The 13,153-nt window shown below is 40.3% G+C and overlaps 2 protein-coding genes across 5 annotated transcripts in view; one reads left to right on the top strand and one right to left on the bottom strand.

The window, feature by feature from the left end:
* Positions 1–9,421, top strand: part of LOC149127620 (uncharacterized) — a 126,566-nt gene extending 117,145 nt beyond the window's left edge. Inside the window, exon 3 of the mRNA XM_089329605.1 lies at positions 9,197–9,421. Within this exon, the coding sequence (XP_089185731.1) occupies positions 9,197–9,272 (76 nt within the window). The 3' untranslated portion in view covers positions 9,273–9,421. The remainder of the gene's footprint in view (positions 1–9,196) is intronic.
* Positions 1–13,153, bottom strand: part of TPK1 (thiamin pyrophosphokinase 1) — a 464,784-nt gene that overhangs the window by 76,092 nt on the left and 375,539 nt on the right. The gene's annotated exons all lie outside the window — the stretch shown is intronic.

Here is a 13,153-nt window from a genome sequence, read left to right as displayed (position 1 = left end):
GGTTCTCAAACTTCAGCATGCTTCTAGATTTCTTAGAATAGAATGAAAGATTATTAGGCACTATCCTTTGTGGACTTGGGCCTGGATTTTTGATTTTTTTTTTTTTTTTTTTGACAGGCAGAGTGGACAGTGAGAGAGAGAGAGACAGAGAGAAAGGTCTTCCTTTGCCGTTGGTTCACCCTCCAATGGCCGCCGCGGCCAGCATGCTGTGGCCGGCGCACCGCACTGATCTGATGGCAGGAGCCAGGAGCCAGGTGCTTTTCCTGGTCTCCCATGGGGTGCAGGGCCCAAGCACCTGGGCCATCCTCCACTGCACTCCCTGGCCACAGCAGAGAGCTGGCCTGGAAGAGGGGCAACCGGGACAGAATCCGGCGCCCCGACCGGGACTAGAACCCGGTGTGCTGGCGCCGCTAGGTGGAGGATTAGCCTAGTGAGCCGTGGTGCCGGCCGGATTTTTGAATTTTAATAGAACCCCAGGAAATGTATTTTGTCAAAAGGTGGATGTCTTAAGTTTTTGACATTTCTAGAGCTTTACCAAAACACAGACATGGACTCTCACATACACACACCAAAACCAAACCAAAACAAAAACTCCTGGGGGAAAAATGCCAACCTTTTATAGTCTTATAATTTACAGCCCTTTTCCATCCATTATCTCATTTAATTTTCATGACAGAAAGACAGGAAAACAGGTATTAGTATCCCCATTTCATCAACAAGAACCTAAGTTTCAAGGAGGGTAACTTGACTATTTTTCCACGTTTTGTCCTCTTACTAGCAAAGCTTTGTGGATAGTGATATTTACTCATTCATGCAACAATAATATGAATAATATAATAGTTAAGTACCTGCTTTTGAGCCAGGCATTGTTCTATGTACTTGTGATAAATCTGTTTATAAGATAGATAAAAATCTTTTCCTCAGGCAGTTATGGAGACAGACATAAGCAATAGAGACAGTAAGATAAGTAAATAAAGAAACTGATATTCAGCTGAGTACTATCTATTTAGGCAAGCAGGAAGTCTTACAAAGATTACCCAATGAACTTTGAAACCAATGGCCTCTCCAGTTAATCACTTTAATAAAAAGAAACACAATATTCCATTCCCTCAGGAGTCTCATAGAGATTTAAGTATGATAAGACTATTTTGTAAACATACATTTTTTAAAATGCTAACAGCAGCTAACTCTAAACACACAATTCAATTCCTTGTGGCTAAATTATTTGAAGTGCACAAGAGAAGTGGGTTGACATTATTCAAACTACTCTGTAGATGGCACTACCAGTCCAGTAAAGATCCCTGGTGCCTATGAACACTGTCAGTGTCAGGCTCAGCTAGGTATCGCACTGGACTGTATGAAAACCACATTCATTCTCAGAGCAGAAATCACTCAGCAGTGACAATCTTATACAGTTGTAGGACACAACTCTAATTTGTAATTTAATTAAAAAATTCCTTATAATGTATGTGTTCCACAAAGGGTGAACTGCTAAAATAAACCTATGTATCCTCTGGTATTTATTTAGTTTGTTGGCAAGCATAATATAATATCTGCTTCTGCATTGGAAAAACATTTCCTGGATAATCTGATATTCAATAAATTATTCCTGTGGGCTCTTGGTTTGACTCAATCAAAATAATGCCTTTTTTTCCCTGACATTTAAAATTCACATCCTAACCCAGGAAGTCAAGTACAGTTCTGCAGGGAGGCAGCTTCAACATCTGCTGAAGGGACGGGGTGAAAGCCTAAAGGGAGAGGTCGCATGCAGCAGCCAGGCCTGCCTAGGAGGGTGGCCTTGCTACCTGGGGGCCAAGCAAGGGGCTGCTCTTAAGTCAGCTCAAGACTTTAATAGAAAGGTTAAGGTTTCTGGTACTGAAGCCAAGACTTTTATTTTATTTCATATTGATTGACTGATGGATCGACCTTTATATAGGGGTCACCGGTGGCTGATAATAATGGAAATGTAGAAAGAAGGGCAAAATACTCTAAACTACATCTTTTCCCACATCCTTGAATTACATTTGTTTTGCCCTGGCTAAAGTACTAGCCCAAAAGCCAAGTCACAATTATCAGATACTCCACGTCATGTTCATTACATGTTTTTTTTTTTTTTTTTTTAAATAGCTAAATCCTGGGGGAAAGAAGCGTGTGTGTGTGTGTGAGTGTGTATGTAGTTGGGATGGCAAGTCTAGCGGTTAACCATCATGGCCACTTGAGTGTTGAGATGAGGTTTCCCAGTGAAGGAGACTCTTTTTAACAGTTCCCCTTCAGGCTTCTCCCTCTTGCCGATCTCTTGTTGCTGACGGGCACTGGGTTACCCAGGCCATGAGCCACTGTTAATCTTGCACCCTTTGTCTGAGCCAGTTACTCTGAGCAGCTGAAGGGGAGAGATGTGAGTGTTTCCTTTTTGCCCTTCCTTGGAGCATGTTGCTTCAAGCAGCCATTCACTCTTCCCTTCCATATGGCTAACTGAACCGTGCTGACAAAAATCAAGCATGTGGAATAATACAGAGACAGATGTTTCAGATCCGAAGTGGTGAGGTGCTGGAATGATGAGAAAGCAGAGTGGCAATTTGGACAAAGAGAGAGAAAGGATGTAACTTATCAATCCTGGTCCACAATTCCTCAAGTTGACCACAACGATCTTATTTTTCAATGACCTAGGAGTTGAGGAGGTATAGAAAGGAATCTAACAAGGACCGGGGGTTCTAAACACTTTGGCAGGCAATGACCTAGATCAGAAAACCAACAAACTGTCACAGCAGTGTCATTACTGTCTTCCCTGTATTGCAGGCCTTACTAACTGAAAAGTTGCGTTAAAGAAGTCCCAACATACATTAAAAGATCATCATGTAACCTAAAACTCAGTAACTCTGATACCAAAACTGCGACATTTCAGTTGAAAAATGTCAAATTATAACTTCTTAGTGACATCCTCACTTAACACTGATTGCTCTGTGAAGTCCTAGTCAGTGATCCAGAGGGAAACCCTCCAGCTAAAACGAATCCTAAGTGTGAATAAGTTGGAACCTCAAGTACATCAGTTATGATTGCTCTCATTTCCTGTCTTTTGTAGGCAAGTATCTGTCTTCATGCTTCTCAGGATTCTATTAACCCATGCTGTAACACAATTCTTATAAGAAAGCAAACTCATCTGCAATTAGAGCAAGTCATGTAGAAAAACTTACAATCTGGACATGGAGAGAGAAGAACATAAGGAGGTCACAATATCAATTCCAATTGGCAATGAAAAATAGGATACCATTAATATGACACAGTGGTGAAGTTAGCGGAAGTGAACAATTATAAGACACTAAAATTGGATTGGGGAGGAGAAATTTATGCATTTGGGAGAGGGGTGCATGTGATACCACTAAATACTATCTTCTGAAATGAAAATCATTTGTTGGCATATAGCTTATTTTAGGTAGTTCCCAAGAAGTTAATACATTTAATTGGCTTAGATGGAAACATAATTTCATGTACACCGGACCACAGAATGGAGCTGATTGACTTGCCTACTCCTTGACAAATAAAATGCACTGTAAAGCATGATTATATTTATTAGATTCTATTTGCTATGGCTGTGGGTCCCTCCCAGGACATTAGTTGTTTGTGACAGTTTTAGGAAGAGGTTACCTACAATTCACCCTTTAGCTCAAAGCAGCAGTGTGGGCTCCTTAAATACCAAGAACTCCTCATTAGGGGTAGGTTTCTTTTATCAATAAGGCACATTGACATAAATAAGTGTTCCCTTTCTATACACTTTGTCCAATGATGATTCAAAATAGTGCTTTTCCAAACTTGGGCCTCTTATTGCTTTTCCTGTTACAAACAGGTGGAAGGACAGGGGTCATAAAACACGTGCAAGAACAGAATCAATTAGACTTTTCCAAGGACCCCTTTGAGAATTCTTAGGGAATTTGAGTTCCGTGGGATGGTATGAAGATAGTGAAGACTCACGATTACTAAGTGGCCCAATGACAGGAGGATGCGGAGTGTCCATCCCACTCTGCCTGTTACACCCATGTCTTCTACACCCCAGTAGGCAAATACGGGAGCACAGCGGGGAGGCAGCTTAGCTTTCTGTGCAGCCCTTCCCCACTCTGGCTGCACAGAAAATGCCTGAGGAGCTTTTACAGAAAGCCGGCATCCAGGTCACATCTGAGACCAATTAAATCAACTCTCCACATGTGGCACCATGCACCAGTATTTTTACAGATCCCTAGGTGATTCCAGTGTGTGACTGGGGTTGAAAACCAAGCTCTCACACCTGCATTTGCTCCAGAAATACTTTAAGAGGAAGCAAGGAAGGTAGTTAGACAAAATCCCTGCTTGTGGGCTCATTCATTAGAAAGTCATCAGGCAACTAATTCTCTGCAAAATTCTCTCCAGATCAGCCCTATGAATTGTGAAATCCTGGTACAGGTTTATCTTTATGTAGGAGCTGGGATATTGGTAGTAAGTGCATGAGCTTCGGGATCAGCCAGCTAGGAAAAAAATCCGAGCTCTAATTCTTCCAGGCTTTGTGATTTGGGGCAGCAACTTTAATATTTCTATACCTCAGTTTCCTAATTTGAAAAATAGTACCTAACACTAAGACTTTAGAAAGCATTCAAAATAATATCTGGGCATAAGGAAATAGTATTATTAATATTTTTGGAGAAAAATCAGAAGCCATGGATAAAGGGAAAAATTCATGTACAATATTACAAAATTATTTCATTGATTAAAAAACTGCAATAAGGTACTGTATGTGGTAGCAATTATACTTCTGGCAAAACCATTATTCACCTTTATGCTTTAAGGTTCTGTTATGGGCATATATATTTTTTAAAGATTTATTTACTCCTTTCAAAGGCATAACTAGGTAGAGGGAGAGAACTATCTGCTGGTTCACTCCCCAAATGGCCACAATGGCCAGAGCTGGTCGCCCCGAAGCCAGGAGCCTCTTCCAGGTCTCCCATGTGGGTGCAGGGGCCCAAGCACTTGGGTCATCTTCTACTGCTGTCCCAGGCCACAGAAGAGAGCTGGATCGGAAGTGGATCAGCCTGGACTTGAATTGGTGCCCATATGGGATGCTGGCAGTGCAGGCAGCGGCTTTACCTGCTACACCACAGTGCTGACCCCTGGGCCTGTATATTTTAACATTTGTTCCAAGTTCTTGCCCTCATAAGAATTCAAAGCAGAGGTATAAATACAGTGCACAAGTGAGAGGAGGATTTCTTTACAAGAGAAAGTGAACATACATTTTCACACATGAATGTGGGCCACCTCACATGGAGAGGTAGGTACCCATTCTAAGAGCAAGAGTTGCTTATGAGGAGACAGAGGGGAAGGAGGCCATAGAAAGATACAGGTGTGTGTGAGAGAGAGAGTGAGCAAGTGTGACTCACTGTGGACTGTGTGGGCTGGACAGTGATTCAGCCCAGCTTCACACTGGGGTGACTGTAAAAAGGGTGACGATTCAATAAAGGATGATGAAAACAGTAAAGGAAGGAAGACAACAGACACATAAGCAAGGTCCTGATGCCAAGAGCAAAAGAGTGATCTCTCCCACATTACCAGTCTTTTTTATATGAGATAGGGGTGCTGTTTAATGTGCATGAGGCTTTCCATGGTTTAAGGGCACCTCCACTTTTCTCCACTTTGAGAAGAATGTCATAACACCTTTGTGTTAGCATAATTTACATAGATTGACAAAACCACAATGAGGTTTCACCTCACCCCAGTTAGAATGGCTCACATTCAGAAATCTACCAACAATAGATGCTGGAGAGGATGTGGGGAAAAAGGGACACTAACCCACTGTTGGTGGGAATGCAAATTGGTTAAGCCACTATGAAAGTCAGTCTGGAGATTCCTCAGAAACCTGAATATAACCCTACCATTCAACCCAGCCATCCCACTCCTTGGAATTTACCCAAAGGAAACAAGCTGTCTGCACATTAATGTTTATTGCAGCTCAATTCACAATAGCTAAGACCTGGAACCAACACAAATGCCTATCAACGGTAGACTGGAAAAAGAAATTATGGGACATGTACCCTATATAATACTATACAGCAGTCAAAAACAATGAAACCCAGTCATTTGCAACAAGATGGAGGAGTCTGGAAAACATCATGCTGAGTGAACTAAGCCAATCCCAAAGGGACAAATATATGTTCTCCCTGATCGGTGACAACTAACTGAGCACCATAGGGGAAACCTGTTGAAGTGAAATGGACACTATGAGAAACCAATCAGGGGAAAAGTCTGATGTTCAGTTCTAATAACTATCCTATTTTAGCTGTCCATCATGATAGAATTATTATTTTTGCATTGGCTGGTGATTGGAAACACATTACCAATATACAAATTAGAGCCTCTAATTCTTAGATAATTATCTGCCAATTTCAGTTGTTAACTGGATTAAAATTATGAAAATATTAGCTGATTCACCCTTACAAATCAATTTGGTTAGATAATACTACATGCTAATATGTATACCTTTCAAATTTCTTAAAAGCCTTTTTAGTATAAAAATGTTGATAAAATTTTTCAATAATATATGCAAAGCTAGGGATATAGAATAAATGATTGATGGTTTTTGCCTATAATCCTTATTCTAAGTTCTGATTTGGTTGAAAGAACAAATGGTGATGATTATCTAGTGTCAAAAGAACTTCATTTGTTCTTTCAAGTGTACTTTAAATTACATCATTTCATCTTAAACAAAAGACTGCTGTGTCATAAACAGGAAAGAATAATTACAAAAACAAAGGCTTGAACCATCTCACTAGGAGAAGAGACACTTCTAATTCTGTGTGTCTTGGGAAGAAGCAAGTGTTCCCACAAATTGTAGCCCTAAGGAAGAAGTGAATATCCTCCAAATGTAAGCAGACAGCAAGGGTGAATTTGGAATTTTAAAGGTGAAGGTAAAGATGTAGCCACCATTTAAAACAATATGTTCTCTAGATTTTGTTGAGTGATGCTTCCTTGGACTGTTTATTCAGGTAGTCATAGCAAGGTTATAATCTCCTTTGTGGGTTGACTTTTTTAAAAACTTCTATTTATTTTATCTCTAATCCAAGTTACCTTTGTTAAACACAGAGGTGATCATTTCCCTTCCCTGTTTAAAATGTCTCCTCATACCTGAGAGTAAATCCAAGCTTCCCTTTATAGTACAGAGGTCTGTCTTTTATTTGGATGTATTTCATAAATACAACTGTAGTAACATAGTAATTCTTTCTAGCACAGCCCCCCTCCCACCCCTCTTCCTTCTCCCTCTCCTATTCCCTGTATTATTTTTTTTTACTAAGATCTTTTTTCAATTAGTTTTATACATAAAACATTATTCTAGGTAAGGAGTTCAATACTTTGTATGAGAAAGAAAAAACAAAAACAAAAAACTGTTCAACAATGCAGACAAAGGGCTGTTCAAAGTCATTGTGTATCGAAGTTTTTTTCTTTTTTTTTTCTGCTTCACAAGTTCTTTCTTGATCTTATTACCCACATCTCCAGCATCATCTCTCACCTTTCCAACATGTTGACTGCATACAGCAACTATATTATTACCCGTTGACCTACTGTGACATATTCTTGGAAATACTACGTTACGTTGCTGGAATGCAAAATTTCCTATTTTTATGGTTTTCAAAAAATATTCCTTTTAGAATATTATGTGTAATGGTGACATTTCATTGCTTACTAAAATGGAATAAAATAGTTTATAGGTAACCAGCCTTTGGCATCAAAGGAAATATTGAACTATAGGGATATATGCACTTATATATAAATTACACATTATTTAAATCCTGTATGAAAAAGTATGTTTTTCCAAACTTAGAAAACAAAAATTCACTGAATTTATCCTATTCACAGGCCCAAGGCAAAATGGAAATTACTGTCATAACAGAAACTCACAGAAATACATAGGCATCATAACAGACTTAGAAGAGATTTAATATTTTTTCATGTTCAGAAAATCAAGTTCATATCCCTACCCTCCCTGTTTGATGGTTCTTGGCAATTCTTCTGATTATTTCTGCTCTGATAGGGCTGCCAAATCCTTTCCTAAGCTTTATCCATCCCATAGTTCAGGTCTCAGTTCCAGCTGTTGCTCTGCTGCCAGGCTCCCCTTCATTGCCTTGGCATGCAAACTGAAAGCTACCCTAACAATCAGTGTGTCCTGGGCAAACAGCAATGTCTTTAAATCCCTCGCCTTTAAAAAGCCAGGATGTACCTTGGAGTCTTATAGTCCTTTTGTTGATAGTTTGCTTCTGCTTCGGGTTTCTCTTCCTCCTCCCCTTGGCCCCCTTTCCTTTATTTATTCAATTATATAACCATAAAATTTGTTTTTAAGTATGCAAGGACATAAAATACTAGGTTTTAGTGTCTGTGGTTCCCGTAATGAAAATTAAAGGATCTGATGAGAGCTGGAAATAATTGAGTAATAATTCTGATAAATACTCTAAATGCACCCTAGTCTACTATTGAGTATATTGGTTCTTAAACCTTAAGTTGCTGTGCCACACAGTATAAATCTTAGCACATATTTGAAGCAAAAGTTCGGCAAGTTTCTAACTTTTAACAAGTTTCTGCAAAATTATATGAGCCTTTCCAAGGCTGTTTTCTGATATTAATGTAATCAGAATCACTTCTCTTTCCCTCAGGGATCCATCTATCTTGATAAAGTGTCTGTCCACTTTTCCAAACCAACGAGACCAATGTGTACTTTGCCTATAATTCCCTGTTTTATAATCTTATGTTACTTTAACAGCAAGCTAAAAAGGCAAAATATTGTGGGATTTGTTCTGTGCAAAGGTGTAAGGCACAAAATGAGGAATTATGAATAGTTCTGAACACATATAACAAAAGAAATCATTCAGCAGCATTTCAGCACATTCCCCACTCAGGAGATTCATGCATATTTCAATGAATTAATTTATTTTCTGCAATTGCTCTTTAAGAGCTTAAGTGGCCATTTGCTGTTGCTTATTTCAGGATTCTATGCCCTTGTTCTGAGTCACCAACTTATAGCTTGAGTGCTCCAGGTGTATTTATGCTCCCAAAGTATTTTAAATTACCCACTAGAAAATCCAATTTCCTATTTATAAGACTCAAGTGATTTTCCACTGTTAACTTTTTTTCTTAATTAAGGATATAGGCCCAAATTCATAGGTGAATTTTGGTATTTTTGATTTTTCAGTGATTCTATGACATCCAGTACTTTAGGATGCATCAGCAGCAGGAAGACCCTAACTGCAGATAGGCCACTTCTATAATCTCCTGAGACTGATATGTCGAGTATCCACAAAGATCGTCATCGCTGCAACATCCACTACTTGTTACACTCTACACGAGGCCCTACATTCACCTCATCCTGAATTCTTACAGAAGTCCTCCAACGTACATGTTAATGAGAAAATGTAGGCTGTACAAGTGAATCACAAGGCCACACACCCAGTAAGTAGCAGAACTGATATATATATATATATATATATATATATATATATATTTATATTTGACAGGCAGAGTGGACAGTGAGAGAGAGAGAGACAGAGAGAAAGGTCTTCCTTTGCTGTTGGTTCACCCTCCAATGGCCGCCGCGCTGTGCTGATCCGAAGGCAGGAGCCAGGTACTTATCCTGGTCTCCTATGGGGTGCAGGGCCCAAGCACTTGGGCCATCCTCCACTGCACTCCCGGGCCACAGCAGAGGGCTGGCCTGGAAGAGGGGCAACCGGGACAGAATCCGGTGCCCCGACTAGGGCTAGAACGTGGTGTGCCGGCGCCGCAAGGCGGAGGATTAGCCTAGTGAGCCGCGGCGCCTGCCAGAACTGATATTTAAACCCACCTCCCTCTTCCAAACTTTTCACTCAGCCATTCATGCCTAAGGCATAGGGATGACTGCATTTTCCTAGGTACAGAAGTGATTAAAACTCAATTTCTGTAATTTAAAAAAAAGTTACGATCTAGATAGGGAAAGGAGAAAGAGGCAATCATTATAATTTAAGGCTACACATCCCTTAAAGCAGGGGTGGGGAACCTTTTTTGCCAAGGGCAATTTGGGTATTTATAACATCATTCCTGGGGCATACAAAATTGTCAACTTACAGATTACCTTGCTATAGATGTATTGAATTTTTGAGTCTCACCTGCAGTTGCCTTAGCAGGGCCAGACCAAATGATTCCTCGGGCTGCCCCCGCAAAGGAACACTCGAGATGTGTTTTTGAAGAATCAGAGAAATGAAAAATCTCATCTGCTTGGTGGTCTAAAGGAAATTTTTAAGAAGTACTTGTTGCTTTGAAGAAGCCTAGGAAATAAAGTAGGATTCTGAAAACTGAAGTGGATTTAAGAACAATGGATCAATGTCTCATTCTGGGACACTGGCCTTAAACTATGGCTGAATCTAAAAGAAAGGTTTGCTTTTACTATGGATTGAAGTGTAGAGACTGTCATCTGCCGGTGTCCTCCACAGATATGGAAAATTCTTAGACGTAAGGAAAACACATTCTGACACAGAATTAGGTCACAGTGAAAAGCAGCATTTTAAGATTTCTGTTAAAGAGAGGGGAGATCTCCTTTGGCAAAATATCATTTTGTGTTTATCCCATGTACCATCTCTGATTCCATCGTAGGTGCTACTGCTCGTATTCTCCGCATTGTTGGTAACCTGACACAGGAATCTGTGAGGGGTTTCTTCACGAGAAAACATTTGTACAGTGCTAATTTTGTTCAGTTATATAGTACAGAACTAGACAGGCAATGATATTGCCCTCATAATGTTTTAGTGAGGGGAAGTCAGATTACTCAATAAGATGACTTCAAGCCATGATGACGGAACCGAAGAAAATAAAGCAGGGCGATAGGCCAGAGTGTGCTCTGTTAGAAAGGTTGGACATGTTGCTAATGTAAATACATCATTGGGAACAGTCTCCCTGAAGAAGTAGTATCTGAGCTAAGACTAAATACAATGTGAGCAATCCACTGGAAGACAAGAGGAACAGTGTTCCAGGCAGAGAAAAAGCAAGTGTGAATGCCTAAGGTACCAACTAGCAGGTCAGTGAGACTGGAGTTTGCTGGATAAGGCTGAGTGTGGTACCCGGGCCAGGGAAGAGGACATGAGGTATAGAGGTATGGGGCTGTTACTCTAAATATGGAGGAAAGCCATCAGATGGTTCCAAATTGGAGAGTGATAGTTTTATTTTGGCTTTAAACGATTTACTGTGGCTTCTTAAAAAGAATGATTTAGGGACCGGCGCTTTGGCATAGCAGGTTAAGGTAACACCTGCAAAGCTGGCATCCCCTGTGGGCACCTGTTCAAGTCCTGGGTGACCCACTTCTTAATCCAGCTCCCTGCTAATGTGCCTGGAAAGGTAACCAAGGATGGCCCAAGTGCTTGGGATCCTGCCACCCACATAGGAAACCCAGAAAAAGCATCTGGCTCCTGGCTTCAGCCTGGCCCAGCCTTAGCCATTGAGGCCATTTGGGGAGTGAACCAGGGATGGAAGATACCCCCCTCTCTCTCTCCTTCTGTTTCTCTTTCTGTGTAACTCTTCCAATAAATAAATAAATAATAAAGAGAACAACTTAAGAAAATGATGAATTAGTAGGACACTGCAGGAGATTCCAGGAGAGATAAGAAGATAGCCTGGACTAGATCAGACCAGGCTCACAGTAGAGGAGACTGGGAGAAGGGAAGAATGAGTTTAAGGTTTTTGGCTTGAGCATTTATGTAGATGGTAGATTGCCTGACATAGGGAATACAAGAATGCCAGTAGGACAAAAATCAGTTTTTGTTTTATGGTCAGGTTAGAGAAATTACTGAGAAATCCATTTAGCAAAGATTTACTCAACAGTTCTGCACCAGGCACTCCTTTGGGCACTGAGGATAATTTATCAACACAGTGGATGAGGTTTCCGCACTCTGGTGCAGCCTTCTATTCCAGGAATTCCAGCGCAAATGATGAGCAGAGAGGGCAGGACAGGAGATCTGCATTGAAGAAGCAGTGGCATTTGGCTGTACTTCAAGTTATGGGTTGTGATAAGATCATTTGGGAAAAGTTCACAAAAGAAAAGTACCAAAGACCAGGCTGAGCAAAGAAGGGCATTTTCTTTAAGATTTTTATTTATTTGAGAGTCAGAGTCAGGGAGAGGGAGAGGGATAGAGATAGATAGATGAGGATCTTCCATCTGCTGGTTCACTCCCCAGATGGCTGTAAAGGACAGGACTGGGCAAGGGTGAAGCCAGGAGTTTCTTCTGTGTATGCCACATGCATGCAGGAGCCCAAGCACTTCAGCCATCTTCCTCTGCTTTCCCAAACACATTAGCAGGGAGCTAGATTGGAAGCGGAGCAGCTAGCACTCAAACCAGTGCCCATATGGCATGCTGGCATTGAAGGCAGTGGTTTTACCCACTGATTGGACATTATGAGAAATGGTGTAGGCAAAATATATCTGTTGAATTCTAGGTAACGTACTTTAATTTGTTTGAAAATACTGACTGCACTGCAAAGTGACCACCCCCTGCACCTCACTGAATATTTAGGTAGTTTAAGTACAATAAAGTTGACGTACCATTCTTTTTCTTCTTCTATTCACTCTTTTATTAAATATTTAACATATGTAAGTTTTTTTCCACCACATATATTTTTGTTATATTTTGGAAGGACACATTAAAAATTACACATATTTATGGGGTAACATCTTTCTATACATGTATATACTGTATCATGTCCAATCAGGGTGAACATACCTTTTCAAACATTTAACCTTTTTAGATGAATTATTCTTAATCTTTCTCCTATGCTTTTTAAGAAATACAGTCCATTATCACTGTCTACAGTCCCCTTACTGTGCAATAGAACATCTAACTATGCCCATTAATCAACCTTTCCCCGTCCTTCCCTACCCCCTAATCTCCTGTCTCTAGCAACCACCATTGCATTCTCTAATGGTTCAATAGCCTGTTGTCTTGAATATGTACCCCATTTTTATCCATTCATCACTTGGTGGAACTTACGGGCTATTGTGAATAATGGTGCAATAAACATGCAAGTGCAGATGTCTCTTCAACAGTGATTTCCTTTCCCTTGGGCATATAGTCTACAGTGAGTGGGGTTTCTGGACCAGATAGTAGCTCTTAATTTCTTGAGGAATCACAAT

Source organism: Oryctolagus cuniculus, chromosome 3, assembly GCF_051225735.1.
Source record: "Oryctolagus cuniculus isolate XC-2025 breed Fujian yellow rabbit chromosome 3, ASM5122573v1, whole genome shotgun sequence".
Taxonomy (NCBI): domain Eukaryota; kingdom Metazoa; phylum Chordata; class Mammalia; order Lagomorpha; family Leporidae; genus Oryctolagus; species Oryctolagus cuniculus.
This window is presented reverse-complemented; position numbering and strand designations above follow the sequence as displayed.